The sequence below is a fragment of the Martes martes genome (assembly GCF_963455335.1).
Source record: "Martes martes genome assembly, chromosome: 8".
In the NCBI taxonomy this organism is placed as follows: Eukaryota; Metazoa; Chordata; class Mammalia; order Carnivora; family Mustelidae; genus Martes; species Martes martes.
In genome coordinates, this window is record NC_137895.1 from 82,412,701 (window position 1) to 82,439,268 (window position 26,568).

Below are 26,568 nucleotides of genomic sequence, written 5' to 3' on the forward strand. Positions count from 1 at the left end.
CATGTCTTTATTTGACTACTTTCATATTTCTTCTATTCTTTTTCCATCCCAAGTGAATTCTCTCTAATTAACCGTAAAGAGCCACATTTTCCCACATCCATTCTACAGGTAGGTATGTGATGACCTAAATGAAAGTGATTGAGGATTAGCTGTGTATTTTGCCAAAAGAAGATGGCGACTGTTTTTCTTCGACAGCTATAAAGGTTAGTTACATGTCAAGAGTACAATGAAAATGGAACATATGCCAGTAGACAAAAGACCATATGTCTTAAGTCTTCTAAAGACTTAAAATGTTTTTCATATACAAATAATTTAAAGCCTTCAACAACAGAAAATCAAATCATGGTCATTTGAAAAATTCATTTATTATACCAATATACACTTTCTGTAATAATAAAAAAAAAAGCCTCCCAGTACATTGAACCATCTTATAAATGAAATAAGAAAATAAAATTTTCATCTGTTCATAAATGGGGTTAAATTATCCAGTACAATATAGCATATGTAAGTCTGCCCTGCAGTCTGTGTAAGCTCTAATCCTGAAAATGGCCATGAGAAGAAAAATGGTGCTTCATTATTTGGCACTGTAGTATTGCTCTTGAATATCTGTGTAATTACAGAGGTTGATATTTTCAAGTTAGTCATATAAAAGGTGTAAAGCATTCAACATATATATAGATTTTATACTTTCCCAATTTTTTTGAATTAATCTTTGATATTTACATTTAAATACAATCAGATTAAAACTTCTTTTAACACTCAGAAGGTACCTTTTTCCACTTTCTATTTTGATACACTCTTTAGGTGAACATAAATGGAAACCAATCTAGAGATTCTATCTGGCAAGTATTCTCCAAGAATAATGACATAAAAGTAATGATAGCTTTTAGTAATGTTCAATTTCCATAACAAAGTGCACCATTTGACAGTATTATCCTCTAGAAAATGAAACATAAAACAAATGTGTATTTTCTTAAGGCACATTCCAAAGTAACTATTGAAATATGATTTAATATTATACTGCTATGATACTTGTATTTCATACTTGGCTTTACTAAAATACAAAAATATACAATAAATGTTCCTGCTACTGACTTGGGGGGAAAAAAGGGTGGCAAACTCCAGAAATTCTAGGCAGTGAGTGCTAGTTCTTAAATCCATTTCATGTAAGTGTGTTGCAGAAGTGAGCAAGAATAATAGTTTGCATTTCTCTGTAGTGTTAGCACTCCTATTTTTATGGAGAGCCATTTAACATTGTGTTAAATGACAAATGAATGTCAGCAGACTCCTGTGCAAGCCAAAATGAACTAAATCCTATTTTAGACATGCTCAGTTAAAAGAACAACCTTAGCACTGATAATTACTTGCAAACAAGGAACTTATTTTCTTGTGAATGATTGTGTTATTATTGTAAACATTGGCGAGCATTCCTGAACTATGTATAACTTAGGTTTCACATTTAAAATCCCCAATAGACAGATACGTACAAATGGATTTTTGAGCCCATCAACTTAATTCCCTGCCCTCACCCTCAATAGCATAAACATTTTGACTGTGAAGAGAGAAAACTACACATGTAAAAAATAAAAATCAAATGTACCATACATTAAAATTCTGATGACTACAGAATAAGATTATATACATAAACATATAGCAATCACAGTTTCCTGCACTGAATGTTTATCAAATAAAAATGTATCAAACAATACTGGGTAATGTAGGTCCACATGAATCGTGGTCTATCTAAAACTTCTGGATGACAATGGAAGACGAGAGGGAGAGCATTGTTCAATGACAAGCATGACAAGAGGACTAGGAATAGTATTGAAAAGCAAATGCTTCCAGATCAGGCAGTTTAGCATTAAGAATTATTTTTGTTGTTGCTCTATCGTTTAAATAAAGCCCCTCTCTCTGTTTAATAAGATGTTTTAACATTTATAAAAAAAAGTATCAAACGAAGAAGGCACTCATTCAATGTCACAAACAGAATGGGCAAAACATTCCTTTACTGTTGACAATAAGGTGTTCTAGCCTGGTGTCTCATCATTCATGTATGTACCTTACAGGGACAGGTCCTAAGACATGCAGGCATATCTTGCACATTGCAGGTTTGGTTCCAGACCACCGCAAATATTACAAGAAAGCAAGTCAAATGGATTTTTTTTTTCTTTTTTCTTTTTGGTTTCCCAGTATCTACAAAAGTTATGTTTACACTATAGTCTATGAAGTGTGCAAACCTATTCTGTCTAAAAAAAAGCACATACTTTAATTAAAATATTTTATTGCTAAAAAATGCTAACCATATCTGAGCTTTCAGCAAGTCTTAATCACTGATCACAGATCACCATCACAAACATAATAATGAAAAAGTTTGAAATACTGTGAGAATTACCAAAATGTGACACAGAGACACACAGAGAGCAGATGCCATTGGGAAAATGATGCTCCATGCAAGGTTGCTGCAAACCAATTTAAAAAAAAAAAAAAAAAAGAACAACAACCCCCCCCAAAAACAAACAACCCCCCCAAAACCCTCAGTATCTGAACACAATAAAGTCAAGCAGAATAAAACAAGGTATGCCTGTGTTTAGTAAGATGTTTTAACATTTACCAAAAATCTACTGGATGAAGAAGTTACTAATTCAATGTCACGAACAAAATGGGCAAGATATTCCTTTACTGTTGAGAGTAACGTGTTGTAGCCTGCTGTCTGATCATTCATGTACCTTATAGGGACAGTTATAAGACCTGCCTTCTGCCTCTGTTATTCAGTAAACCCAGAGTATTGGGTGCTGGATTGCGGAAAAGCATTAAACAGTTAGATAGCTTTGCCTCCAGGGCATTTCTGTTTGATGTTTCAAGAATACAGGTATTTGGTAATTTGGGGGGGGGGGAGGGGAAAGGTATTATCTGAGGACCGTTACCTGCAGCTACCCTTACTCTGCTTGCATAACAGCAAAAATACATCCTCTCACACTGCTCTAGGAGAACATGGGTAGCAACATGCACCACAGGTTTTAAACACATAAACAGCCATTCTTGACAAAAATGATGCTTTTTCTCTTCCTCAGGTGCCTGGTGGTGTTACTCTAGACATCTTTGGAATCTTCCTGTTATTTCCTGTGAATAACATTCCAATCAACAGAACTCAAATGTCTTTTGCAGCATAATTTGCAACCATTTCCAAAAGAAAAAGTATTTTTTTTCCTTGGGTTAGTGATGCTTGGAATTTGGGGGATTGTAAATCCAGTCAATTATAATGAGTGCCATGCTTCCAATCATGAAGATGATTCCAACCACAAGGAAAATTAAAGCCTGTCAATCAGAGAGAACTGGTTAGGACACACAGAAACCATCTTTAGCACAGCTTGCTCTTCGTACATTGTTTATAACTAAGGCAGCAATCTGATTGCATATTGAATTGTCTCATCCTTATAGCCCAGTTGGCTGTGCCTAGCGGCTCAGTGAGTTTGGAACCTGAGTTGGGGAAAGACTGTGAGCTTTAACCCAAATCCTCAAAACAGAGAAATGGTTGACTTGGTACATTGAAATGACAGAATAGTCTATAATCATTAAAAATCAAGTGACAGAAAAATATTTAATGACATTGGGGGTGCTCACAATACTTTAGGTGAAAAAGGGCAGGTCCTGGATGGGTGTATCATAGTATATAGGATAGGATTAAATTTTATAAAACAAACAAATAAGAACAAAACCCTAATCTATATTTCATATTCCTTAAAAAAAAAAAAAAGGCAAAGTGTGTGTGTCCACACACACACACACACACACACACACACACTTGAAGAGGTCTTCTATATTACCACTCAGATCAATGTCTTCATTTTATATATAAGGAAGCAACAGTTAAAAATTTTTTTTCACTAGAAAGGATGTAGGAGACACTTTTACTCATTCTTATATCTGGTCAAATTCAGAATGGGTCACAAATAGGACAAGTAATCTGCCAAGTTCACACTGCCCTAAAAGTCCAAGGAAGATGGACTAAAGAGGGTAGGAATTCAGGGGTGAGCTGATGAGAGGAGCTTTTGATGCCAAACTGTCGTGAAGTCCCTGAACAGTCCTGAGGGGTGAATGACTCTCAGGCAAAATTCAGTGTAACTCACTAAGGGGCATTGTTTTTAAGCCTTAAATGGAAGACTTCCTTAAATAGTAATTGATAATATTTAATTACTAGAAAGACAATTATTTCTGGCATATGTTTCTATAGCATCATTTTAGGAAAGAAATATGCTCTAGTTTAAAAAGATTATATTTTATATTTTAAGAAGTTAACTGGAAAAGGAATGATTCTGTTGTGGATCTCTGTCCACATCAAGGTACTATGGAGGGGGAAACAAAGCAACATCTTTTCTTTTGACTTCACAAACCTAACAGATATGACTGAAATGTTTAAATTATTTCCTAACACCACCAGGGAGCCCATCTTCTTCCCATATAATTTCCCGAGATAGTTCTGCAGTCTTGGTGGTGGAAATTGGTATACATGTATGTCTGTGGGAAAACCCCATGAGTGTTCGACAGGTAGGAAGGACTCAACACAAGATACTTAATATGAAGGGAAAAGATCAGGAAGCATCTCAGTATCAGAAACCCACCCCGGGTCTCTCCACTAGAGTTCCAGCCCATCTGATTTTTGGTTCTCCTTCATCAGTTTTTTGGAATCGTGTATTTTCTACTTTAAGTAGTTGAAGAGCAGCTTAAAAATGGGGGAAATTGAAAGCCTTACTTACCCCAACCTTCTGCGGTGACCTAAGGGGTTCTTTCTTGACAAGTTTAAGATAAAACACTGCTGGAAGAATGAAGATCAGCATAGTGGCAGAAGAAGCCCCTGAGGACAGAGGCACAGGACAGGTCAACGACTTACTCAGCAAGGCAGAGACCCAAGGTCATGCACTTCAAAGAAACCAGATCTAACCCCACCCTAATCTTAGCATTAAAGGTACCATCAACTTGCCTTGGTTGCTTATTCAAAGATTTGTTTATCAAGAAAATTTTAAATATACCTCACGTCACAGTTGCATCCTAAGTGCACATAATATACAATTAACAATAAAAGGCTGCCTTGTTAAAAATTGAAAGGAAATTGATAATGCAAACACATACTAAGAAAGCTGAGCTCATCACATACCCTTCCTATCCACTTCTAACTCTTCAAGTTGTTTGCACCTAATTTTTAAAAAATCTTATATTGTCTTTAAAATTTGAGTCATCCCTCAAATCGGGAGATGAAAACTAAATTAATAGGCTACCCAGTTAAGAGAATATGCTTTGTAAGGCCAGCTTCCTCTACCTCCAGAGACAGCTGGCAATGCTCAGCTGATGCTCGCAGAGCTGAGAAAGCATCCTGTAGGTAAAATCTATCTTCCTTACTGTCTAATGCAGCTTTAAGACCTAAATCCAAAGCCTGGATCTACTGCAAGTCACAGGTATTCCCCAATTTTGAAAGTTTACGTTATGCCCCTTTGGTTTTAGGGAAGACCTACATTAGTACCCATTTTTGCTAATGGAAAGAAACCTGAAAAGGATTTTTGGCTTTCTAGAAAAGGCAAAAAATGAAAATAGCATTCAGACTTTGTTGTGCAGCGAGCATGAAGAGAGGCAGTGTACCCTGAGCAGCGACAGTGGCGTTGCCAGGTTCCTTCCCTGGGAGCTACCCTCCATCTCGACATTAAGCTGCCTTAGCTATTGAACTATGTCTGAATATCTGTGTTTTCTCTCAATTTATTTTTTGCATTTGTTACCAATATGTCTCCTAAGGTATCAGAAAAGCCCAAGAAGGTGATTTTTTTTTTTTTTTGGTTTTTTTTTTTTTTTGGGTCTGGGATGCTCTAAAATTTTCCATATAAACAAATGTAATTGCTTCTTTGCTTTACACCTTTTAGGCTTACAAAAGGTTCCGTAGGAACACTCAACTTTTGGATGGTGGGGGAGGGTGGAGAAGCTTTATATGACTTGACTTTTATGGGGCTCCATTTCCTCATCTCTCAGCAAAGGCAGCTGGATTAGATGGCCTCTAAGGTTTTTTTCTCATTCGAGTCACCTGAGAGGGAGGGAAGGTGAACAGCTGGAGCCTGGCTGGGCTAATAGGCATCCCATAAGCCTAAGATGGGACCAGGGATCCTTGACCTCCCATCCACCAGCTCCCTATCTGCCCTTTAAGGAGTTATCAACTTGAGTTGATGAAATAAAAGCTTTTCTCAAACTTACCTATGAATCCAAAGATGTATTTTATTGTTGGTACAAGGATGACCAAAACATTATTCAGTGCAAGAAGTATGGCTGCAATCAAGAAATGTCTTATCCAGCTGAAGGGTCTTTTGGGAAATAAGAGTGTGGTCACTGATGTACGAATCTGCAACAAGAAAGTCCAAAGTTGATTTTCATCACAATTTCAAATATGTTCGTCCCTCTAAAGCATCTTCTGTGTTTTTTTCTTTTTCTCCCTAAAATGATCTCGATGCTGATTTATCTTTCAAAATTTCATTATTGTAGTAAAATATACATATTTACCATCTTACCCATTTTTAAGTGTACAGGTCAGTTATTAAGTCCATTGATACTATTGTGCAACTTTGATGCTGACATTTGTTTGAGAGAGTGTTTTTCTAGTGCTCACTTCCTCAGCTTTCAGACTTTTTTCTTAAAAATCTCAAAAAGATGGGGCACCTGGGTGGCTCAGTTGGTTAAGCAGCTGCTTTCGTCTCAGGTCATGATCTTGGAGTCCTGGGATCAGGTCCTACATCAGACACCCTGCTCAACAGGGAGTCTGCTTCTCCCTCTGACCTCTCCCCTCTCATGCTCTCTTACTCTCTCAAATAAATAAATAAAATCTTTAAAAAAAAATCTCAGAAAGAGATAAAATAACAGGTAAGGCATAGAATTTAGGGACACGGTAAAACTTTCGATTTCTAAACACGTCTGTTAGACTGGATTAAGTATTAAGGACAGGCACTGAATTGATTTATATACTGCTCATGAATAGACTTTTTACAAATCTTTTTAATTTGGCATTGTATCTAGCATTTTTGCCACCCAATGTTTTTAAAAATATGATACTCTTTGTATTTGCTCCTCTCTCATTTTTCCCTTCTGCCTCCCCCCTTCCCAATTATAGATTATAAATGCAAGGCAAAGAATAGGGCCTAATAATTTTAACACTTTTCAAAGTTTATAGTTTGGTGTCTTGCACACAGCAGGCACTCAATACACGTTGAATTAAATTGAACAGAACAAATCCCTTCCCTCCCTTCAGGAGCCTTGACAGCCTTCAGCCCTATTTCGGCAGCTACAATAAGTAGGTGAAGGGTCAAGAGAGGCTCCATTTGCAGCAGCCTTTCAAGTTACTGTGCTGTAACCCCGGATAAAAAGATCCTTTTGGCTAGAGGGAATGCCCCGCGTGTTTGAACAGCTTAACAAAGTAGAAAATACTCTTATCGCTGGAATCTTTTAGAGGACACTTTTTGACTTAGGGGAATTACTCTATTGGCTTTTCGATAAGTGAGCACGTCAGTGAAGCTAGGACTTCATATTTTTAGAAATGCTGGGGTTGATTTTTCACTTAAAATGTTACTTCTGAAGTCTCTTGCTGGTGGAGAGATGGGATCTCATTTGAGAGAGAAAATGTAAAATGCATTTAGAAACACATGCATGCACGACAAAAACTTCCAGCCGAATTGCTTGTAGTGTCTAATGGGACATTCCTTTCATACCACTGCACCAAAAATTAAAGCCATCTGTTTAGGTTTCAAAAGCAATTTCATTTCCAGAATGGCAGACCAGATAGTCTCTGGAAATGGTTTAAGAGTGACTTTGTAAAGGATTTTAAAAATTGGATTAGTGAAAATTATGAAACTTGCTCTGAAAAGTAGGCTGAAGAAAGCAAATGGTTTGAGAACATTTTCCCGAGCTGCCCATAAATTCTACATTATGATCCACAATTCGTGCTTATTCAGTCTTGTCCAAACTGGTCTCATTAGGCTTAAAAATGAGCTTTCTGTGGTATATCCACATGGCTTCAGGACTTATTTGTCTGAGAATGCTAAACATACAGAATGAACAAGTAGCATGCAGGTTATTTTCAGGCAGAGGTCATACGTATGTGTTTTTTTTGTCTTTTGTTAAAATAATACTACTTACTCAAGAGGCTGAGTTAGAGGTAAACCTATAGATACAGGGTCCCTGAATGTAAGTTAGGTTTCCTACTGTCTCCTGGCTCCCGGGAAGACTAGGGTGGAGCCTGATGATGTAAGAGTACAGAAGTTTTACAGGATTCATGGTTGGAACAAGAGTGAAAGCTGGCTTCTCACTGCCAAGAAAGAAGAAAATCCCCAGCAGAACTGAAGGCGTTTGGAGCTGCCAGTGCATTCCTAGGAAGGATAAGAAGGCACACTGGGAGGTCGCAGGTCGCATCTGGTGGGGGGATGGGGTAGAAAAGAATAGAAGGAAACTTGCTGGTCCTTCTATGTTAAAATGCAGCCTTGAGAGGTGAGCCTGGATCAATGTGTCCTCCACAGTCTGTTTACCTACGGTCAGGAGCCTCAGGAGCAGGGGGGGTGGCCTGTTACCCACAGCGCAATGCCTGCTGTTCCACTCATCTAAGCGCCTTTTCTCTACTGACACAAACTGATAAGAACCTGGAAATGTGGGTCAGGTGCCAGGGTGGAGGGAGGAGGGAAGTCCCTAGCAACGCCCATGGCCTCTGACCCAGAATGATTCTAGAAAGGTCCTTGGAAGCTCTAGAAAAAAAAAAAAAATCTGTTATTTCCAGAGAGCATATTTGGAATAGGGAGTCTGTGAGGGGGTGCTATATTCCAGTCTGGGGACCCATTGAGAGGCAGAGTAGAGAGTGGGAACTTTTATTAGGTCTGAACTCTCAAAAAAAAAAAAAAAATCAAGACTATTGTTTAGAAGTGAATCACAGTTTCACTTTTAAGACTGCTTGGGACAGGGGTGTTGGAAATATCTGTGGAGCATGACTCTATTCCAGCAATATTCACCATATTTCAATGCCTATATCTAACAGGAGTTCTGAAGGCAGCAACCGTGAAAAGAAAGATTTTACTGTCATAAAATAGAATAGAAGTAGCTAGAGAATCTGAGATACGATCTTTCTTTTTAAGGTGTGGCAAATGGAATGTGAGTCTGTGTTCCTGATAAACTCATTAGGATTATCTGGTTTTCTGTTTTTCATGGTGATGTGTGAACTTGAGAGCATAAAGGGAAGTATAAGCTGAAAATGATGTTCATAGTCTTTGCAAAGGAGGTGCAGTCCCATAATGGACAGCCCTGCCCATACCACCACCACCCCAACATTAGAAGCAGAAAGGTTGGGACACTAGTGAAAAAGCAATTCACTTCATTTATTCATTTGTTTGATAATCATTTTGGTACTCAATATGTGTCTTCGATTAAGAAGGAAAAAACTGACCTAACTGGAGAAAACTAAGATAATAAATGGAATAATCTAAGGAAAATCCATCCAAACACCCAAGTACAGACACACCCCTGTTGTCTCTTCTTGGGCTCCTAAAAAAAAGAGTCTACTTGTCATTTGTTGAAAGAAGTAAAATATAAAATTTTTCCTAAAATTGAGAGATATTAATCCTAATAGACTAGGTTTTGTTTGTTTTTATAATTTGTACGTGGGTATATCAAAGCAAATAAATTTCTTATTGGTCAAGAGTTTCATAATTCAAAGAAACCCTCAGGAGAACACTGCCACACATGACTGTATTTGACATGTTGAAAGTCGTGGCTGTAAATCATAAGGAACAAATACACCACCAACTTCTTGCACTTTAGGGGGAAAGTGTCTGAAAGTAGCCTTGTGGGTTTAACTGGGACAAGGAGGCTTTCTTTCTTTCTTTCTTTTTTTTTTTTTTTTTGCCCTCCATGTTCACTTTTATGGCCTCCATCATATCCATGGAGGCTTGGATCATTTAGCCCAGATCCTCACCCAAATGAAGTTTATGGCAAATGTCATCCAGTGGAACCAGTTTATATGAAAAGGCAAGATTCCTTTGGAGACCATTTTTCTTGGCAACCACTGCTGAGCTCCTGAGCCAGTCACTGTGCACATCCCAGGGGAGAAGGAGGGCACTTACACAGATGATCTCAATGTTGGGTTAAAATTCTTAGTTAAGGACAACAGTTATTTTTTGGAAATTTGGTTCTCATAGTCCGTTTTGATCCTAAGAGCCATCTCATGGGAGATGTTTCCCACCTACTACTGTACCTGATGGTCAGACTTACACCAGTGCCTTATCTGTCATGAGAGAAAGAACTTTTATGGAGAGATCTAGATTTCAAATGTTGAGGTGAAATGACCATCAGTATATGAAAGGCTGACTTCCACTTCCCATTATCTTGACCCCAGCCATCAGTGTCCTGCCGGGAGCACTGCATTGGTCAACTGTGACTGACTAGCTTCATGACCACAGCCAAGTCCATTAATCTCCTGAGACCACAACATGAAAGTGCTATATTTAGGGCTTATATATAAAACAATACAGAAGCACATAACAGATTTCTTTTATACATTACTTTGATTCAATAATGATGGGAGTGCCTCCTGTAAAGATATCGGTGATATCTTTACACACAAAAAGAAGGTCTTTCAACATTCTTTCCTCAGAGTCACTGTTTGCTTAGAAATTTTACCCTATGGTATACTTTCTGTCTACAGCTGTCTTCTGCTTTGTTCTCCTGATGGAGCTGATTTTAGACTAAAACTGTATGCATGTCATTGGAAATACTTTCAGACACATGAGAGGCGAGATATTATTTAAGAGTAAAATATTAGCTCTCCTGGCAATAAGGATCTGATTTCATGCTCTCATGAAAAAGGAATGTGTCAAAAAATATTTCAGCACACAGACTGCATTTAAAGTGACCACAGTGTCATTAGAGGAGTAGTTCTCATATGCTGGGCCCTACATGGAACATTCCGTACAGGACGGCACTGGTTACTAGGTCGCTTATTTTTCCCCCTAAAATGAATGAGTAAATTCAGTGTTTATGAAAGGAGAAGAGTTGGCAGGAGAATGCAGACCTGTGTTTATCCATAGGTGGTGGTTTTAACTCATGCAGCCCAAATCTCTTCAACCAGCCCTGCCCTGTGATCTCACAACAAGTGATGCCAAAGGCAAATGCGAAGAAGAAGTAATCCCAGCAGGAGTCTCGCAGAGGAAGTAGATCAGTTTGGGGGGTTGTAGAAAAGATGTATGATGGGTAATATAATTATTTTTCAAGAAATTTAGTTCTAGCATGTAATTTACTTAAGAGGATTCCCCTTCTTATTGGTCTTCAAGGAATCAGATGAAGGAGACTTTTGAATGTTACTGCAGCAGAACCCACTGGGGGAGGGGGAAATTAAATACCATCCAAACTGGTGAAAATGCAATGAATTGAAAAGTAATGTGGTTTTGGCTTTCAAGTTTCAGAAGTTCTACGAACTCCTACTCATTTCTACTAACCCATAAGATAGAAACTCAAATCTGTTTTTTGAATTTGAACCTAGTAATAAATTTTGACTTCAACAAAGCTGGAAAATAAATAAAGAAATACACTTGGTGATTCCCCCTCCCCCAATATTTTATAAGTGTTTAACGTCTAAACATTTGTTGTATTTACATATTAAATTGTCCATTTTAAATGGTTCCAAAGTGCTATATAAAAATGACGTCTTCAGGCACTGCAATTGCAAACTCACATCATAATGAAATCCACATCAATCAGAACATATGTACTAATCTAGGAGGTTCAGCAGGATTCTTCCACCAAAGTTTCATGTACTTACTGGGAATAGGACTATAGGCACCGTTAGTGTCACGGCCACAAGGACTGCCAGGCGTACCATGAGGAGAGGGGTGTCGAATGTGTATACTTTGCTATAAGCGTGTAGTAATTCGTCTTCAACTTCTCCTACAAAGAGGAAGAAGAGAATGGTTTCACTTGGTGCTGTCAAGTCAATACCAACAGTAACATTTTGCAAAGGGAATACAGTATAATGGGAAAACAAAAACAAAAACAAAAACCAAACCCAGGTACGGGAATCTAAACCCCTCTGTTTTAATCATATCTCTGAGCTTATTAGTTGTGTGACATTTCTTCAATGAACAAGGGAACGCTGAAGTTTATAAAGTTGCAGAAGCTAGAATCAAATTATGAAGGTGCCTCTCTAGCTCATTCGCTTCATAATAAGTCTATCTCTACTGCATGGAAACCTCGCAAAAGAGGTGACAGGCTGAGGTGCTCTGTTGAAGGGGATGAAAGAGCCAAGCCCCACCAGCCTGTCCCTCACATCCTGCCACCCCCTCCACTCCCACCTGCCCAGTGAGCTTTGATGCAGCTTCTCTGAACCTAGTATGGAAACCTTATGACAAATGAACTCAAACTTTTTTTTCAAGTTTAACAGTTATGACTCTGTGATGACACTGATACACAGACTTCCGGGGACTTTTCAAGCTTTTGCTTGTCTTATGAAACTCATTAGAGTCAGTATAAGGAACATGCAAGGATGAATTAGCATGATTTTTACTGGGTCTCCTAATTAATATTGATCTAAGATTAAGATGTCACCCACCGAGAAAATGTATTCTTTCAGAATTCCAGATACAAATGACATGGAGATACTTATAGAATCAGATGTAGTTTGATTTTTTTTTTTTCTCCTTACTCCCATCCAAAGCAGACAGAGGGGCGTAAAAATAGATTCCCTGGTATTAATCTGATTTTTTAAATTCACAATCCAACAAAGAGCTCATGTCTCATCCAAAGTGAGTGCTTGGTTAATACTGAAATATTAGTCAAATGGAATTAAAAAAAAAAAAAAACAAGTAAATGGTACTCTCTCCCCAGTCTTTTCCTCCACAATTTGTCTTGCAATCAATTTGATTTATTGAATCAGAAAAAAAGAAAACTAAACTAAAACGTTAAAGAGGTTTATGTAAAAGATAGTTTTATGTTGCTAACACTGATTCATGACAACAGGTCAATGTTAGAATCCCTGAAATATGTCTATAGGGCTTTTGTGTCCATTAAGATGCCATAGAGAAATTGTTTTTAGACATAATCTAAAGTGTCCATAGTTGCTTTTCTTTGTTTTTGGTAGTACATTCCCAGATTACAGGGAATTGTCATGTCTTCTTTTCTTGGGAAACCATTCACTATAATAGAAGAGAATGAGATGAGCCAGAAAACTTGCCAAACGCTCCAAGCCTCCAGATTCCACTTGCCTGGTAAACAAAAAGCAGATTCCAACTCCAGGACTTTGTACTTTTCCTACCACTTGTTGGGTAGTTAGTTATTCTACCAAAAGAGTTTTCCAATATACAACTGGACTCACTGTCATTGTTTCTAGCTTGAGATGGCCTAGGGAGTCAAGCCAAAGAAATACAATCTATCCCTTAGGGAAAATAATTTAAATATGAAGGCTGGTTTTCATAAAATATGCGTGATTTCACAAGTGGTTGTATCCTGTTAACCAGGCTGGTTCAGGTCCCATTTTCTTAGGTCAAATGACAAGGCTCACATAGCCTGTTAAATGATTATGTGTACTAGAGATCATGCTGCTTAGAGAAGGCGATTACAAGAATTATACCTACCCGGGTTAATGATCAGCCCAACTAGGATTTGCACAAAGAGAATGACTTTGACAGAGTGACCTACCATAGAAGGTTAGGTAACCAAAGAGGGCAGCAAGCAGGTACATGACAAGCATCCCCGTGATGGAAATATTTGACACTGTTTGCATCTTCCTCCGGGACCGACTGAAAAGGAAACACCAAGCTTTGTGGGTTTTGTTTTGTTTTGTTTTTTAACTTGTGAAAGTATCTCTTTTCATAATTAAAACTTGTAAAAAATAGTGAAAGAATATATGCTTGTGTTGCTTTTATAAAACCACATTTCTAGTGCAGGAAACCTAGCTTGTTTCGATTTGTCTTTGAGAGCTGAGGAGGATTTGTCTCCATTTTTCTCTTTCTTTCTTTCTTTCTTTCTTTCTTTCTTTCTTTCTTTCCTTCTTTCTTTCCTTCTTTCTTTCTTTCAGGTATTTATTTGGGAGAGAGAGAGAGAAAGAGAAAACACGAGCAGAGGGAGGGGCAGAGGGAGAGGGAGGGAAAGAATCTCCAGCTGACTCCCCGCTGAGGGTAGAGCCCGACACAGGGCTCCATCTCACGACCCTGAGATCATGACCTTGAGGACCTTACAAAACACCCTTGAACATATGAGCACATTTTCAAAACAAATTAGCATGCTAACATGAGGGCTGCCTTACTCTTTAAGTTCGCTGTAGATGGGCAGGACCTCAGGGTGGCACACAAAAGCAAATGCTAGAATAGGAATCGCGTAGGCTGTCTGAAAAATAAAGATAACAATGCCGGTGTAGCCTTCCAACACAGAGGATGATCCCAAACCATCTCCCCTCGTAAAACAGAGATTCGGCTGTAATATTAGGCTCATCACTCACCCGGGAGTTGAATACAAAGTATTTGGGTTGGCACTTGTCATCACTGTGTGCTTCATACTCTACTCCACTGCCATGAAGAGAACCCTTGGCCTGGTTCTCATCTAGCCCTGCAGGATTCTGGTGGGTGTAATCCATCATGAAGTTCACCCCAGTACTCTCAGAGTTGTTAGGCAGCATTACCACGTGCACTGGAAGTGTATTGTTGAATGTCAGGTTTCCAACACTGTGATCCAGAACAGGCAGAGGGCAGGGTATTTGGAATTTCTTGTAAATCACCTAGACCCAGGCATTTAAAAAAAAAAAAAAATCAGACTTTTGAGGAAGATAATGAAACAAAAATCCATATATGTGGCTTATGGGGTAGAGGTGAGGGGTCTCTGCTGAGGATTCCTTTTAGACTATTGGACAATGGAGACTCCCTCCAGCCTCTGCTCTAAGGAAAGAGTTGGAACAATGGTTGCTCCTGAGAGTCAACAGGACAGTATTTTGCATGAATCCATCCTAAGTGTCATTGATATTCCTCTGTGAGAAAGGTGATCATTGCCTTGCTACATTTCATCTCTTTTAGTTCTTCAAACTAATATAAAAATGGGTTACCCAAAATTCTCCTCTCCTCCTTTGCCTTCTTAGGGAAATGCTATATACAACTTGGTATCCATGATACTAATTAAAAAAAAAAAAATCTCCCTTTTGATGCAGAGTGAGGCACTGGGGAGAAGGATTTCTTCTTTAATTCCACTGGGTTTGCCCTCTTTTCACAGGTGGAATGTGCAGCAGAAAATGGCAGGTTGATGTAGATGTGGATAATTCTATAGCCCACTCATTTCTCTTAAGGGACCCTTCACTTCTTCCTTCACCTTTCTAAATGGTCAGTTGTTGTCACATTACTGCTTGAAGGATTCCTTTTGTCCAAATATATATCCTGTGTGCTTTAAACATACTACCAGCCATGGCCTTGGCATTCTAACTCAACTATTTTTAAACTCATGACTGTCCCTTTCCTCATTCCAAATTAGAATACAAGAAAATGGCTTGTGATGCAAGAAGCATTTCATGCTAGTGAAGTGCTTGAAAAAAATGAGGACACTAATTTAGGTACTAAGTGTCTCGTGCTCACCGACCTACAGGGATCATGTCAATTAATCACTTACCACACTGACAAAAAACACCATGCACGTAAGAGAAAATCCACTGGTATAACCAAGGTAACCTAAAAGTTAGCAGAGAAATTCTGGAAGGTGAATATGGTATCTACAATTGGCTTACCTATTAGAATATGAAATGAAAATAAAAACTGAAAATGACTTTACCTAAATTTTTAAGAAGAGAAAGTGGAAGAATGATTCCAAGAGACACAAATATGACGAGGTAGTTGCCATTGAGGTACCATTCTCTGAAAGAGAAAGAGCGGCAAGGATATTAGGGTGCATCTGGGTGGCTCAGTTTGTTAAACGTGCAACACGACTCATGATCTCTGCCTTGTGAGATCGAACCCCGCTTCAGGCTCCGTGCTGACTGTGAGCCTACTTAAGATTCTCTCTCCCTCACCTCTCCCCCTCTTTCTAAAAAAAAAAAAAGAAGGAAGGAAGGAAGAATCAGGATCAGAATAGACCAAGTAAAATGAGTCAACACATGTTACAGAGAGAACATAAGACATAAGACATACCCAGTATTTTCTTCAAGTCCCATGAATGCTCTGATTACTTCAGGTAGTTCATATTTAATGATAAAGAGGTAGCTTGACATCGCTAAAATGGAAAACGTGACAGCTTAGTGGTGTACATAGCACTAAAGTCACAGGCAAGTCGTGAGAAGTCCCGGCATTTGGGACATTCAGTCTTCTGGTAAGATGAGCACCTAATCCCCCAGACAGAAAGAAAAGCCACCCAGTGTGTTTTGTACGTCTTCCAAGTTCTTTTCCAAAATAGATATTTGCCTCTCTGGCTCTTGCACACGGACCTTTGCTAACAGTATCAATGGTGATTCTGTTTTTAATCCAGCTCTGAGGTTTTCAGTGACATTGTTCTTTCAAAATTTCCCCCTAATTAGCTGTAAGTCATCATGGCCTATGCGGAGTGCTTGTTTTAGTGTCCATCACTTGGGCAGGGGTCTGGCCACAAAAGGCCTGGGCCAGAGGAGAGAGGGAAGTTCCCAAGAGGGTGCTAGTCTAGTCCTCTGTAACCTCCCTGAGGGGCACCCAACGCTTCAGGGCACGGATCATCTCAACTGGAGGCTGACTGGATAGATAAAAGAATGTAAGAGATGATAGCTTCTCCCACCTTGGTCAACAGATTTGTTTTCTCTATATCCCAGTCTCCCTTTCCCTAATAAGAAATTAAAGAGTATGGCAAAAGTTCTTGAGCATCTACATAAGTGATAGGATATGTGATAAATGTGGTGAATGATGTGTTATCAGGTACTCTTCTGAAAGTCTGTCGGTATAATCTATAAACCCTCTCCCTGGAAAAATGCGTATGTATACACATTCATAACATACAACGTTGCCTAAAGTTGTAGGGCTTGAGGCAACATCTGTTTCCCAAGTCCATCCATGCCATGAAGTATAATGCTAATTTGACACAGGGTCCAGGAAGTTAAAAATAAAATTCACTTTATTAATTTAAATTAAAAATAAGATTTGACAAATTTTGCCTTGCAATGTTTAAGTGCATGCTACACCTTTCTGGTGAATTTTTGCTCACAGACATGTGAAAGCAAATATCTAAGTTGCAAATTGTACTATTAATAGTTTCAAAGGATTTCTTTAACCTCCAGCAAAAGTAATAATGGTGATAATGATTCCCTACATTGGTCAGTCCTGCAGATTACTCCATTTGAGCAGCTGAAAAGCCATGTAAGACAACAAGGTGTAGGCTATTTTCATTCCACAGGTGAGGACATAAAGGTTTGAAAGCTTCCTTGACATGTCCAAGATCTCACAGATTGAGAACAGACCACAAGCAAAATATAAGATCCCTGACTTCAGGCCAGTGTTTCTGCTCTATTGTGAAATGAAATGATTTTTACAATACCTGATGTGTCTTCTGTAAATACTATTTAGTTAATCTTTACAAAGACCTTGGCTAAAGCTAAATCTTACAGAGCGCAAACAGAGGAGATATTTCTGATTAACTGGCTCAGTGAGGTACCCTTCAATTTTAGAGCTGTTAATTGCTGACTTTCAGTGATGTCACCACTGTTAATGTGTTTGGTCTTTGAAAATTTAGAATGATCCAGACCTGTCTGGGTAATGTCAACATTATTCTGCTAATGTTGAAACATCTGTGGTAAATGTTAATTTTTCAGGGGATTGAGAAAATTAAACATTCTAAATGTGGAGTTGCTAAATACAGAAATACAAGTGATTTCCCTTAGGCTAATATAACTACTAATCACATAGAATAACCAAAGTGAGAGCATTTTCAGGAATGGTAGATGAAATTTTGTTTTATTCCCTTAAAGCCACACTTCCTCCATGGGTGTGCATCTCGACTGAGAGACCATTTTATCGTTTATGCCATTATTTAGAAGCATAATGGTAGCTACACTGTGAGCAAAAGACAGTGTTGTTGCCCCTTAGCTCATTGGGTTTAGGGCTAAATATGTGTATGCCCAGTTATTTCAATTATCCAAACAAGTAAATTAGATCAACTATGAGGTGATCTTATGAAATGCCTGACATTTTAAGTCTTGAAAAGGCTGAAAATTTGAACCAAATGTAAAGCAATCTATTCAGTGGGAGATGGCTTGTGGCCCCAAACCAGTAAAATGTAGGAAACAATCCAGGGAATTACTGCCAAAATAGTCTCAATATATACAGATATGAAAAGAAATAAATACAAATCATTAAGAAATGCCTGGATTTTATTTAGCTGCTTACCAACCATACATTAGTAGGAGCAGGTTTAGTTGGATAAAACTTATTAAGAGAATTGCCTAATTCCAGAAATCCTAGATAACTCCAATGATTTTATTTAAGAAGGGTCACCTCCTTGCAAGATCTCTGTGCAAATTTATTTATTGCAGCAATTATTTGTCATAGTGAAAAACTGGAAACAATCCAACATCAATAAGGGATTCAGTAAGCCCATTATGGTACATTTGCACAATGGAAAATTCAAAATCCATTTAAAAGAATAATATGCAAATACATTCAAGGCATATTGTCAAGTAAAAAAAGGAAGCTTCAAATCAGTATTATAAGATGATCTAATTTTATCAGGAACAATATATTTATTAAATTTTGCATAGAGGAAAAGCTTGGAGTGGTTATTTCTAAGAGTGAGTTATATAAACATTTCTTTATAATTAATATATTTATGTAATGTTTTAGTTTTTCACAATTAGCATATATTTGTCTTATAATCATAAAAATGCCCATTTAAAAAATAATCAGGAAGGCTCCAGAGACATTGAATCCGAGAACGAGGGAGGAAAGGATGTACTGAACCCTTATTATGGGCCATATATTATCTGATTTCACCCTCACAATGACCTTGTGAGATGAGATATTACTCTCATTTTCATAGATGGAAAAATTAGACAAGTCAAGTCACAGAGAGTGACAGAAACAGACTCAAATTTAGGTGCACCGGACTCCCAAAGTCTATTCTCTACTCAAGGGCTTTAAAATATTTTAAAAAATCAGTGTCATGTCTGATACATACAAACAGGGCCAAGGGAACCTGGAAGGACTAGTATGTACTCGTCTAGAGAAGCAATGGGTCATGGGAGCAAACAGAAAGAACATGTGGGGGGGGCGGGGTTGGGGGGATTTGGGCTGGGGGACTCCAAGAGTAGGGGAACTGAATATGTTTGTTACGGTATGACAGGACATATAGAAGAGAGCTAGCTAGCTAGGTAGGTATGCGGTGGTAGGAAAGGTATCCAAAAGGTAGGCAGAAGAAAGATGAAGACCCTTATGTGATGGGCCAAGGAGTTTACGTTTTATCCTGAAAATAACAAGGTCATGCTGAAGAATTTTATGCACGTGAGGAGCAAGACTAGATTAACATCTGAGAAAGTGAACTTGGAGAAATCGGAGATAGGAGCAGGAGAAACTCAAGGTAGGAAGCCCAGTTAGAAGGCTACTGCAAGAGTCTGAGCAGAAACAGTGACCACCTGAACTGCGATGGAGAGCTGGAAGGAAAGCAGAACATCGCAAGGCAGGTAAAAAACCAAAATGGACAGGAGCTGGTATTTGATTGGATGTTCAGGGTTAAGGAGGGAGGGAGAGGTTATAGGATGACACCTATGATGTTTGGCTCAAGAAACTGGATGCTGCTGGTATTGTTCATTGAGAAAAGAAGAAAAGAAGAAAATGGCAGGTTTGGGGACTGGGGAGGAAGTGAGGAAGTAAGCACCACTGTGTGATGAGAGATTCCAGGCCATGTAGGAGGACGTAGGCAGTAGGACATAGGAATCAAGGGTCTGGATGCCTTCTGAGGGTCAAAGACTCCAAAGGGCTGGTGAAGCTGATGGGCAAACATATGACCTGGAACACTATTAAAAACACATATTCCTAGGTTCTACTCTGGTATTATAAGAATTTGTAGAACCAAGGAATTTGTGGTTTTATTATAATGCTCCTGATGTCTACCTAGCCAGATTTTTCCTTTCGCACAACTTCTTGGGACACACTCCAATAGGCTGGCTCTGTGCAGGCTGCCTCAAGGACCCCTCATATTTGGCTATGCCTCTCAGATACTTAATTTTCAGGTTTATGAAATAGACTCAGTCATATGTATGAAATATCAACTGTTCTGGCAATGACAGAAATAAGCACTAATGCTTTAATCTTGTAAATTTAAATGAAAGCCATAATAGCCTTTGAAATCAAGAAAGCTTTTACTTTCTATTTTACTTCTAGAATTCATTTAGTGGGATCCTATATAATATTTTCTTAGATATTGTTATTTTTAATTAAAGAAGGACAGCAAATCTACTTAAGAATCCTTATTTTTAAAAGTTCTGAATATAAAGCAGTTGTTTTTCTGTATTTAAAGTGCTTGTTCATTGCCCTAAGAGTTTTCTGGTTTATTGAACATTCTTTAGAAAGTTAAGTAGTAGCAAACATTATATGCCCTTACCTCCAATGTTCTGCATTGTAATGGAAACAAAAGCTCCGATTTTTCCAGGCCATCCAAATGCCTTTTCTCCTAGTTTTTCGTAAATTAAAGACCCTATAATAAAAAGTAAAAGAAATAAAAAACAACCTTTTAAAAGTATTGTTTTAATGACTAAACTATTTCTATAATTGTACACTGGAGTCTCGAAGTTGTACATAAACACCACATAGAAATTATAAACCCCAAAGATACAATCTTAGAAGCCAATACAAAACTCGTTAAATGTTCTGCAGACGAGAAGCAATGGCTTCATTCATCTAAGCTCTGTGCAGCGAGTCAGAACTCTTATTTCTGTCATCCATCAAGACTCCTTTTTCCTATTTGGCTTGAACCTGAGCCAGTTGCCTTTCACTTCTCTTAGCTGCCCCAAATTACTAAAAACATTGAGAAGCCATGTCACTGGGGTCAGAAGAAAATGAAATGTGAAATTGACTAAAATCTTCCTGTAGTTAGACAGCAATAGACTGAATTAGCCTTCAACAAGGTTCAAAGTAGAACATCTCGGACTTGAGGGGTAGCATACCTCCTTCCTTGGCGGTCTTTAATAAAAGGTGAACTGAGTAGAGTGATAATATTGCTACAGCAAGCAGCATGATTCTGGGAAGGGAACAGAGAGTAGACAGTAAATTTCTATAATAAATAAGACACACTCATGTTAGATATTATCATAAATTATCACACTGGTCCTTTCAGCCATTAACTTTCCAAAAGTATGTGGATTTTGGGGAAGTTGAGAAATTCTTTGGAAGTTGCTCTATTTTATGTGCTAAAACATACCACCGGAAGTTCCTCGCATTTCATTTTTTTTTTTTTTTTTTTTTTTAGTGTTACCCACTAGTAGAATCTGGTTCATAACCCAGATGCTAAATGTATAGCAGAATTAACAAATACTCTATCTACTTGTTCAGCTTATGAATATATGTCCATCATATTTGTGTGCTATTCTCAGCAACATTTGTAATTGAGGGGCTATTTGACAAGCTGGCTAACCCTTAATGTAAAATCTAGAAATACAGAAGCCAGAGCATGCAGAGTCTAACCTGCATCACTACTGATCCTGCACATGAGACAATAAGATACTGTGTGAGCCAGAGGGTCAGGCGGTTGCCCGTATAACAGAGCAAACAGAGAAAGGGAAGGATAGGGCTCAGAAAAATGTCTTTTTGTGTTGTGGTCAGAAAGAATCATTTCTGGGTCAGGACCCTCTACATGTCTACAGGCATGTATGAATTCCTTATGCATATAGTGATCATTGTTTCTCCAAAAACTAAGAATTGGAAAGCAAAAACAAGAGCACAGATAAAAGCATCTATATAATAAATAAAGGAATAATACTAAATTTACCAGACATCATTAGAAAAAAAAAAAAAACCCAAACCAAAAAACCCTTTATTCTTTGTTTTACACGACCAGAACACATTAAACATTTTCCCCACAATTGATCTAATTCTATGGTAATTCCTGATGAAGTCAACGTTGCAAATGTACATTTGGGCCACGAGTTACACATTTTTATAACTACACTAGCTAACCCGTGCTCTTGTTTTCCACAAAATACATTTATCAGAACTGTCAAGTCAATGACTTACTTATGTATGTTTCCATACACCTGTGAACTCACCTAAAATGAGATTTGGATTACAGAATTTTGTTTCCTGGAAAAATAATGAGCATTCCCTGTGTTCTAAAACCATACTTCCTTTGGCAGGGAATACTAAAAGTAAAACCAATGAAATCCTGTGTCACTTGCTGTGAATTAAGGGGGATAACCAAATTCAATCTGTGCTCCTTGGATATACACCTTCTAATATCCAACAACGTAATTGCTCTGGAGTGTTTAATTTGTTCAATGTTTAGGCCTGAAATGAGGGCCTTGGTTTTAAAAGTGGAATATTGTCCTCCCTTGAAAATCATCTTGTGGCCCTAGGCCTAGGGTCAGGGGAAGAGTCTCTTTTTTCTATTCCTCAGTCATCAATGATAACTGCCTAATTGTAACAGTATGTATAATGAATAAGGAGAAGGCAGTCTTAGGGCCTATGACAAAAACATACAACTGTGTATATGAATACATCTCTAAGCCATTAAGATTCAGAGGATTAAAAAAAATGATTTTGTTTCAAACATGACATTGATATAAAAATCCATCCGGCTAAAAAATATTATACCCAAAACAGATCAGAGCAGTAACACAATATAAATATTTATAGTTCTGCCTGATCCTTAGCCCTCAAATAGCTGTGTGATTATCTAATCATAAGTGATGCTCAAAACATAAATGGCATATATTTATAACATAAGCATTGCATTCTTAGACAGCTATTTAACGCTCTAACATTGCATTAGGGATGGTGATCTGCATTCACACAGTTGCCTAATATTAGACTGTATTCCTGTGAAGAATTCCATGGCTGCCAACTGTGTCTTAGAAAATACCAGGCTGTATGTAATGCACATGAACATCTGTGGCTATTTGTCACAGACAATGCGGTATCCATCCCCCAGGTCGTGATGCTGCTGCCCTTAGGCAGCATTTGACCAAGTACCTAGGTTTAGGAATAAACTCGGGCCAGTCTGTAAATATTTCTGTCCCAAGCACTGTACTAGGTCTTGGGGATACAGACATGTGGTGAGTGAAAACAGACAAGGGCTCAATCCCCTGGAGATTATAGTCTAGCAAGGGAGAGAGATACTAACCAAATAAATCAAACAACTGCACTAAAGAATTAAAATTGTGGAGTGTGTAAAATAAGTATTTGTCCCAGTCGTGGAGGTCAACAATGGCATAACTTGAGTGAGGGTGAGCTATGCTATGAGAAGTCAACTAGATGAAGAGGAAAGGAAAAAGAATTCTAGGACCATGTGCAAAGGCCCTGTGGTAAGAGGGGAATATGGAACCTTCTGGGATGGAAAGAAAGCCAGTGTGCTCATTGTATCAGGCATCTAGGGGGTGTAGGGGATGGGGCACAAGATGGGACCAGGGCATGCAGGACTCTGTAAGCCTGGTTTGGGATGGGATCTTTTCCCTCACAGGGTGATACAGTTGGATCTGCTTCTGGGAAAGGTCTTTTTACAGAGAATCACTTTGTAAAATGCTTCTTTTGAACTGGTAGGGCTGCTCCAGTACTTTGGGTGGTTGAGCACATATATTTTCTGCCGAGGTGGTTAGGGGCAGCTGGTTGAACAAGCACCATGATTAGTCTGCTCTGATTAGTCCTCAGGTTGTTGTTTTATCTAGAAGCCAGAGAATATGTTAATACTTTCTCAGATCATTCCTGTTCACAAAGATCAAACTCGAGATCATTAATTAAAAAAACACAAGGCATAAATGGGCTTTGAACGAGATATACTTACATAAAAAGTATGATCCCCGTGTTGGCCATGGCATAGGACAGGCCCAAGATTCCACTGCCCATGATGGCATTACTCAGGTTGAATGAAGACATTCCAAAGGAGGTGGTTCCAGGATGCTTCCAGAAAAAAGCGTGTATTTTAAGCAAATATTTGCCAAAGGATGAACCCTTTTCAAATTATTCTTATTCTCACATTATCTTTACTGGAGGAGCTTATGGTTTAAAAATGAGGGGTAAGATAAAAATCACAGTGAATAAAAGCTTTTGCTTCCATAAAAGCATATAATTTTCAAAGGAATGCTTGGTTTCAGCAGGGGTCTTGGGGAAAAAAGTAGAAAATACCGGTTGGGTAACGTAAAGAAGGGAAAACATGTCTGATTGCAGATTACATTTGGGTTAGAATGATTTCTCCAAAAAACAAATGAATTTCATAAATGATTTATGTAGCCATATGGTGAACAGGAAAAACAAGTCCTTATTCCAGTAAGGGCCTGAATAAACAGAGAATGTGCTGATCAAGGCTTGGAAAATTTCAGTCACATTGTTTTCCCACAGAGACCTAGGTAGATCAGGCACCCTCGAGTCCTGTTTACTGCCCCAAAGCAGAGATTCACTTACATGTTCATCATCATAATTGGCCAGCTTCTTTTCCCCTAAAAATCCATTCGTCAGGAATTTCTGACTTTCAGCATCTTCATTAGTAAATTGACTGGATGCACATACAAAAAAGAAAATGAAGGAAAAACATCTAAGTAAATGCTCTGAATTATAGTATGTTTCAGGTGATCTAAGTCACTGAATCTGAGAGAAAAAACAAAGCACTTAAAAAAAATTTTTTTTTTCCTTGCAGAAAAGAGCTGGGCTCCATTCCTGAATAGACTTTGGGAAGGAGAGAAGTTATGAAGGAAGAAAATAATTTTTTTAAAACACATTTTTTCTTCCCACATGAACTGTGCAAAAAAAAAAAAAAAAAAAAAAGAATAGTTACAGCTAATTTTGTTTTCATTTTGAGCCCTCCCAAAGAGAAAGTACAGAGCAGTGACTGAGTTTTCTCCACTACTACCACACCAAAATCAGACAATTGTATTAATTCAATAAATATTAAGTGCCTAGGCATGGGATCCTCATCTCATTGAATGTTCAGTTATCTCTACGAGAGGAACTTTCATGTCCCTGCTCTACAGATGAGGTGACCCTACCTCAGAAAACGGAAATAACATGCCCACACCCACCGAGCTCCGAGTCTAGGGTCTTCCATGGCACCCTGCAGTCCCAGGCAGGACTCCGTAGCTGGGGTTTTCCTCTTTTCATGGCTCCACCTGTGTAGTCACATATTCCTTGCTGGAATGTAGTTCAATGTTAGCTCTGTGTTGTGTTTGGTTGTTTTTGTGTGTGAGTGCACAGATTTTCCTGACTCTGAAGATATACTTGGAAGGAAGCAGGGCTTTCCACCATCGCCATTTACGAACACTGTGATTGTGGTCTACTTGGGCAGAGGCTGGTCGCCACATACAGCTGTCCTGTACAGATCCTGGGGTCATATGCCAGGGGTTTGAGGAGACAAATCTAGTCCAACCACATGTCCAAAAGGCTTGACTAGTAATTATAGGAGATTTGTACAAATTGCCCTTTATAACAGAAGCTAATCCTGAAAATATCTTGTGAGAAAGAGAGATAACAGGGTTACTTTGGGAGAGTAAAGGAGAAGAATGTCAAGTACAGGTAGAACCAGCAGACAAAGTTACTAAGTTTGATGTGCTTTTCTAGATATTCGCTGGGTATAAATTAGGAATATCTCCCAGCATTCTCCTCTTTCTTTTAGGAAGCATAATGTCCGTTGGTGTTTTTTTCCATCCCTGCATGAACCCCCTTACTCCCTGTTCCCTTTTTGTGCTTTATTCTAATAATCTGTAGTTAATAGACTTGCTATGTGGAGATTGGTACATAATCTTTGTATTTGGAAACAGACAAAATAAGATGAAATGGAGCCTAAAACAGGCCTAAGGATTAGAAAGCAAAAGTGTCATCTGGATTTAAACTCTGGAATGCCAACATTCTTTTTTTTTTTTTTTTTACTTCAGTCAATAAATTAGAATCCTGTAGTCCGTGAGTAGTTTTTAAAATTTAAAGTGTGGAAGTAAATAGATTTTTCTCTCTCGAGTCATTCACATGTTTTTATTTTGGCATGAGATGACTTACAATCAGAAAACATGACAAGATTGGATAAAATATATGAGAAATGCTTTGAATGTCTAAAATGTTTTGATACCGAATCCAGCATGTATTGAGAACATAAGTATAATGATTCCAAATAAATGAGTTATGTTCAATTTCCCAACAATTTACATTGAAGGGATCAATCCCAGCCAAACATAAGCAAAACCCATCTTCTTAAAGTGATTATAAAATTGCAAAATGATGATCTCGGTCTGAGTCAGGAGTTAAAAGCTAAGTCACTGTAAGTAGTCCAGAACACATTGTACGAAGCTTAACAAAAGCATTCCCATCTTTCCACTGTGGCTTTTAGAGGACCAAAATTGAATGACTCTATAGGACTGTTCTTAGGATGATGCCCCCTCCGCTCGGTCACCTCTGCAGG

General features: G+C 38.3%; 1 protein-coding gene across 2 annotated transcripts in view; it reads right to left on the reverse strand.

Annotated features, from left to right (window-relative positions):
- Positions 1–345: 345 nt before the first annotated feature.
- Positions 346–26,568, reverse strand: part of SLC38A4 (solute carrier family 38 member 4) — a 64,316-nt gene continuing 38,093 nt past the window's right edge. For both annotated transcript variants that reach the window (XM_080810723.1, XM_080810722.1), the window contains exons 3-16: positions 24,588–24,678; positions 23,971–24,086; positions 21,143–21,216; positions 20,581–20,673; positions 16,158–16,239; positions 15,802–15,884; positions 15,643–15,701; positions 14,492–14,767; positions 14,300–14,379; positions 13,693–13,793; positions 11,822–11,946; positions 6,232–6,376; positions 4,755–4,852; positions 346–3,315 (exon numbers count right to left, since the gene is read on the reverse strand). In XM_080810723.1, coding sequence (XP_080666849.1) covers positions 3,214–3,315; positions 4,755–4,852; positions 6,232–6,376; positions 11,822–11,946; positions 13,693–13,793; positions 14,300–14,379; positions 14,492–14,767; positions 15,643–15,701; positions 15,802–15,884; positions 16,158–16,239; positions 20,581–20,673; positions 21,143–21,216; positions 23,971–24,086; positions 24,588–24,678 — 1,525 coding nt within the window. In that variant the 3' untranslated portion in view covers positions 346–3,213. The remainder of the gene's footprint in view (positions 3,316–4,754; positions 4,853–6,231; positions 6,377–11,821; positions 11,947–13,692; positions 13,794–14,299; positions 14,380–14,491; positions 14,768–15,642; positions 15,702–15,801; positions 15,885–16,157; positions 16,240–20,580; positions 20,674–21,142; positions 21,217–23,970; positions 24,087–24,587; positions 24,679–26,568) is intronic.